General features: G+C 45.4%; 1 protein-coding gene across 2 annotated transcripts in view; it reads left to right on the forward strand.

The window, feature by feature from the left end:
• The window catches only part of LOC117485650 (transmembrane protein 50B), a 57,080-nt gene extending 51,190 nt beyond the window's left edge, over window positions 1-5,890 (forward strand). Inside the window, exons 6-7 of one of the 2 annotated variants that reach the window (XM_034134264.1) lie at window positions 4,073-4,130; window positions 5,413-5,889. In XM_034134264.1, coding sequence (XP_033990155.1) covers window positions 4,073-4,130; window positions 5,413-5,458 — 104 coding nt within the window. In that variant the 3' untranslated portion in view covers window positions 5,459-5,889. Of the gene's footprint in view, window positions 1-4,072; window positions 4,131-5,412 lie in introns of both variants that reach the window. The other variant, XM_034134265.1, reaches the window with a different exon arrangement.
• Window positions 5,891-6,131: the final 241 nt, after the last annotated feature.

Here is a 6,131-nt window from a genome sequence, read left to right on the forward strand (position 1 = left end):
GGCCGTTGCCCGGGCTACATTAGACCGTACCTGTGCACGTCCCTGGTGAATACTTTACAGCGGCCGCTGCCGTGTGAGCTAACCCGGAGCTAACGGGAGAATAAACTCCGGTGGAAGAGCAGCACTGCAGCGGTCGGTAAATGCCGCTGAAACACATTAATAAACAATGAACCACGGCACTCTGGAGAAAAGTATAAGGTTGGAGAAGTCGTTATTTAATTTAATCTGGCTTCGTATGATTAAAAGCAACACGATCATCGACCCGACGCAGTCCCCCATTGTTGTTGTTGTAGTGAGCGCCGTAACGCCGTTGGGGAGAAAATCAGTGACGTAAACGGTGACGTCATGACGGAGCAGCACCAGTCGAACTCTGGGCGGTGTGAACAAAACGGGGGCTGAAACCAGAAAAGCTCTAGCACGGAGCTAGAACGGGAACCGTGTTGGTGTGAAAGGGGCATCTGTGCACACACACACACACACACACACACACACACACACACACACACACACACACACACACACACACACACACACCACACACACATACACACACACACACACACACACACACACACACACACACACACACACACCACCACAGACTCTCTGCAGGGAGGTGCAGCGGAGTCAGCTCCAGGGCAGAGACACACGTTCACTATGCCGAAAAACGATATCCTGTCACAGAGATCTGCTATTTTAAAGTCAACACATATCGACCTTAAATATAGTCTATATTAAGAACGAGAAAAGTTTTAACATATATATCGTTTTTTGTAAACATATGACAAATGTGCGAGGGTGATGACGTCAGAGCATCATCCTTTGTGCCGGGGGTGAGCCCTGGACAGCCCCGGCCCAATTTAACCCCTGGTTGCATGTGAAATAATAATTTAGGAATTGATTTAAGCATGGTATCGTTTAGCTAATGCATTAATTGAAGAAACTCAGTATCACCTACGTGCAGCTTACAAAAGCCAATTGTGAGAAACAAATATTATGCAGGAAATTGATGTAAGAACAGAGCATGTCTGATTCAGGAGGCAAAGCTCCACTTTACATCTGGCTTATTACTGATGGCATAGCAGGAATGATGTTTGGTGTCTGAGGGTGTCATTACTGAGAAATGACAAACAAAATCAAAACCCTACATTTGAAAACAGGTTAACTTAAGGTGACGTTATCATTGGAAACAATAAGAGCTAATTGTTTTGATGTAGAATGAGAATCTATAAATTGAAACGTTAGAGCCGAACAGAATGGTTAATAAAGAATGTTAAACCATATTTAATCTCTATATTTATATTAATTATCTGATTCCAGTGGCCAGTTAGAATAGATAATCAACAAAGTTTCCATTTAACAGCAACAGCGCAAAAGAATATGTCTGAATCTAGTTTTTGTCTTATCAGCTTTTGTCATGATCTTAGTGTTATGTCACGGTTTTAGTTTTGTCTGTCGGGTAATGGGTTTTATTTTGCTATTCTGTTCTCCCTGGCCCTTTCTCATTTCATCAATTCCCCCTCCTCGACTCCTCGGTCCTCCGGTAGTGACCCGGAAATGAATTTTAGCGCGCCATGTTGAACATCTCATTTCTCTAAATGCACTTCGAGGACCGAGCATCGAGCGTCGAGGAGGCTCTCTGGAGGAGCTATAACCGAGGATACACTGATGGGTCCTCCACGGCTCCTTCGTGGATGCATTTCCGACAACAGAGATGTTTCAAAGAGTCGTGACGCACGGCCGGACTTATCTCAGCCAATCACAGCTCTGCATGCATCCCCTGGATATCCAGTCTCTGATTGTGTTACGTTATTATGAGAGTGCTCTGTTTGATTCTGAAATTGTATATATTTATATAAATATATACATATGTGTGTGTGTGTGTGTGTGTGTGTGTGTGTGTGTGTGTGTGTGTGTGTGTGTGTGTGTGTGTGTGTGTCCGCATCTGTAGCCTGTTATTGTCTCATTATACCGCACTGTGAATGAATTCAAAGTAAATATATAAGTCATCATGAACACATCTGTCCATCAGACAGAGTGCTGCTGTGCCTCCTGTCATCATTAATGGACGTCTCTTTAAAATGACCGCTCAGAGGAGAGGAGTTCTCATTTCTCTAACCGCCTGCTGCTTCCCCTCCTCTCTCCTCGGTTCCCCTCCTCAGCTCCTCCACTCGCATCTCCTGTGGGCGGGACTAAGTCTCGAGGATAGGAGTCGAGGATAGGAGTCGAGGAGGGGAATCGAGGAGGGGAATTAGTGAAATGAGAAAGGGCCCCTGTGTCTTGTCTTCCTTCCTGTGTTTGCCCTCCTGTGTCTGATTGTCTGATTGTGTTCACCTGTTGCCCTTGTGTTTCTGCCTCCCCTGCCCAGCTGTGTCTTGTCCTGTGATTACCCTTCTGTGTATTTAGTCTTGTCTTCCCCTGTGCTCCATGTCGGTTCATTGTCTTTCCTGTCTCCCTCCATGTTGGTCACGGTCAGTTTTGGTGTTGTTGTTACCTTGTGCTACCTATGTGTTTCATGCCATGTTTTTGCTTTTAAAATAAAGCTCGCTTTTTGTTTCTAGACCTTTTTACCTTTTTTGTAGTCTGCATTTGGGTCTTACCTTTTCCACGCATTCTAACAGAATGAACCGACCAACTATGGACCCAGCGGATTTTTATTATTTTGACTTGGATCTGTTTGATCTAGATTACTCTCTTCGGTGTCATCATGCTGAGTGGAGTAGAACCTCGGCTAGAAGGGACAAAGAGGCTGCCCTCAAAAAGGCACAAATGGAGGTGGCCGACATGCCATGGTTGAGGAGCTCGTTGCCTGAATGGCTCAGAGTTTTTTCGCACAGCCCTGAGGGCCAGTCTCCATTCTCGGACCCTTTCTCGGGATCCCGCCTGGCGTTTAGAGGTCCACGGATTCTCCAAAAGACCTCTAAAAGACGCAAGGCCAGGATTCCAGCCCGTGCTCCAGAGGTTCCGGTCCCAGCAGCCATGTTTCCGGCTCCAGTACCGGCCCACACAGCCATGGTCCCAGCTCCAGTTCCGGCCCCAGCAGCCATGTTTCCGGCTCCAGTACCGGCCCCAGCAGCCATGGTCCCGACTCCAGTTTCGGCTCCAGTACTGGCTCTCCGGCCGACGCCAGCTCCCCGTGTCCTGTCGGCGTACCGGCCGACTCCAGCTCCTCGTCTCCTGTTGGCTCACCGGCCGACGCCAACCCCTCGTGTCCTGTCGGCATACCGGCCGGGGGTCCCGCCTACTCGAGTCCCTTCTTCATCGGGGGTCCCGCCGAGTCGGGGGTGCTGTCAACTCAAGACTCAAGTCCCCTCTCGAGTCTCTTCTCGAGTCCCCTCTCGAGTCCCCTCTTGAGTCCCCTCTCGAGTCCAGCTCAATTTGGATTGAATTTAAGGGGTTTCAGAGGGGGGTATTTAAGCGTGATGCAGATGCTCTCATCTCATTTCTGTTTACCGCATTTTTTATGTAAGAGAACTGTTAGAGGGGTGGTTTTCAATAACATAGCCGAATGTATTTATCCCTCAAAGTCATGTTTTTGTGTGCACTCTGAGGAGTACAGTATCAAACAGGCATTTGTTTAATCATTTTAAAATGGGCTTTTTTAACCATTTGCATCGGATCAGGTGATGCACTGCAGCGTCCAATCAGTGACTGATACACAGTAAGGGGGTGTGTCAACAGCTGAGGATTTCACTGAAGGATGGTCTGGTGGCTCCTCGCTCCTCTGGGAACAGATAACTGCCATGGAACGCTTGAGATGGCGCACAAAAGAGAGCGAGGATCCAGAAGAAAGGAAATGACAAATAAGAGATATGGCATCCAGCTAGAGAATATTCTGTAGACTGCTGAAGCCTCATGGTGGCTTCCTGCAGTGTTCTGCTTCAGAGAAGAAGAGTTTGGTTATGACTTCCCCCCACAAGTCAGCAGGAGCTTATTTCAGCTCAGTTTCATCTCCTCTGTCTAGAAGACTCATTTACCGACACAGAAACGTCTGTTTGTTTCAACATGTCTTTACGTACTGGTGTGTCAGTGATATTAACTGTGATCTCGGTTTTGTTTTGTTCACCTTTAGAGAAAGAGGTGGCACCAGGGCTGGCTGTGTTCTTTCAGAACGCCTTCATCTTTTTTAGGTGAGTACAACATGAAACAGTAGTGGAATATTAAATCATCAACATTCTATATTTTTTCTTTTCATTTGGATTTTAAGCATCTAAATTGAGAGCACTAATATTTGTATGACTATAATTTTGCTCTCTAAATGCCAGAAGTCAGACAGCAGTTGATACTTTACACTCCATGTTGTTTATTTGACATGCAGCAGTTTTCTGTGAGCGGAGCACACATTTTAAACGTAAATATCACACAACATTTATTTAGTGGTTGGAGGAAAAATCCTGATTGAGATGAATATTCATTTAATTGTGTAGCAGTAGTTTCAGCCCAGTGGGCATCAGGTTCAGGCGTCAGACTCGAGAGATCATACGTTTCCAGCACGTAGGATGCAGAGGTTGCAGAGAGGTCACAGAGAGGTCACGCTAACAACTCATGGCTAAAGCTGCTGGTGACACTTTGTGAAACTGCTAGAATTCAAAATGTGCACATTCTGTCCAAAGATGGACCAGAAATGAAAGGATTCCTAAATACTGCTCAATAAAGGTTGAAATGAATTAAATTTGAATTCCCTCTTCAAACATTCTCCTTACACAATATGAAATACCTGCCAATACAATACCAGTTACAAACTGTTTATTCTCCTTTTGAATGTCTTTTTGGGTGCAGATCATTGATGACTTGATGTTCTACTTGTAGAAACTTCACAACATGAATATGTTTTCAGCAAAGACTAGAGAATGTCTGTGAGTTGAAAGCTGACCATAAGTCCACAAAGAATGAGCGTAAAATCCCTCGTCCCTCCCTCCTCCACCCTCTTCCCTGCTTGACATGAGAACTGGAGTGTCCATAATGCTCAGTGACATGGCCAGTGAGCTCCTCATGATTCCTCCAAACCTTTCATAACTGATGGAGTACGTGCCTAATCATCACATAGCGTCTGCCTGCTGTAGACCTGTGTTCTTGGAAGTAAAATCACTGTTTCTGTCAAGGGAGCCTGGTGGCTTATTGGGTATTTGAGTTTGATATCTGACTGTTTTCTTCCACTTACTGATGCTGACTGAGCCCCTGGTTGTGTTACTCTGACACTGTGTCAGCGTCACACAGACAGGTGTTATGTTTCTGCCGAGTATGCAGACCACGTCTCAGACCACAGCAGATAACAGTGTGAGAGGGTCAGTAGGGCTATTTCAGTTTTCAAAGGATGGAAGAATCAGTGTGCCTGATGAAAAATAAATGTAGCAGTAGTTTGAGCGGCACACATCTCTGACCTCACGTCTTGTTTCCTCTCTCTCTCTGCAGCACTCTCATCTACAAGTTTGGCCGGACTGAAGATTTATGGGGTTAGAGGGTCTCTCTCTCACACACACACTACTGTTTCTAGATCATTTTCATGTCTTTGCTGTCATAATAATAGTACTGTCATTAGTTTAGATGTGTTTGCACACTTTTAGTTCCGTTGAAACTGTCTGTGCTGTTTTTGAGAAATCCATTGTCACTTTTTGATTCAACATGTTTGTATTATAAACGAGGGATATTCTGTTCGTACTTGAACGGAGGATTCAGGTGGTTTTAATGTGTTTGTATCTCAGATGCATCTTGTCCCCTCAGTCAGTAAGGGAGTATGTTGATGGTTGCAGGTTCACTACAAGAGGCCTGTACTACGAATCCAGTTCAACAGACCCTGGATATGTTTGAGTTACCCGGCTTACCTAATCCAAAACAAACGCGCTCTCGCTAAACGGTCCTACGACGCTGGTTATCAACTCGGTAACTCAAGCCAAGGTTTCTCTGTCCGGCTGAGTGCGCGTTCACATGAAAGGGGCGGGGTTAGCAACATTTGACCAATCACAAACATGGAGAAGCGTACTGACAGCGCAGCGTCATACTTCCTGAATGAAAAGTGAACTTTAATATTAGTCAAATATGAAGAAGTTAAACTTGAAACATCCATGACTTAAACACTTTATCCAGGATCAAAGCCACATAGCTGCACCTGCAAGGTGAATACAGCTGGTAAA

This window comes from Trematomus bernacchii, unplaced genomic scaffold (assembly GCF_902827165.1).
Source record: "Trematomus bernacchii unplaced genomic scaffold, fTreBer1.1, whole genome shotgun sequence".
Classification (NCBI taxonomy): Eukaryota; Metazoa; Chordata; class Actinopteri; order Perciformes; family Nototheniidae; genus Trematomus; species Trematomus bernacchii.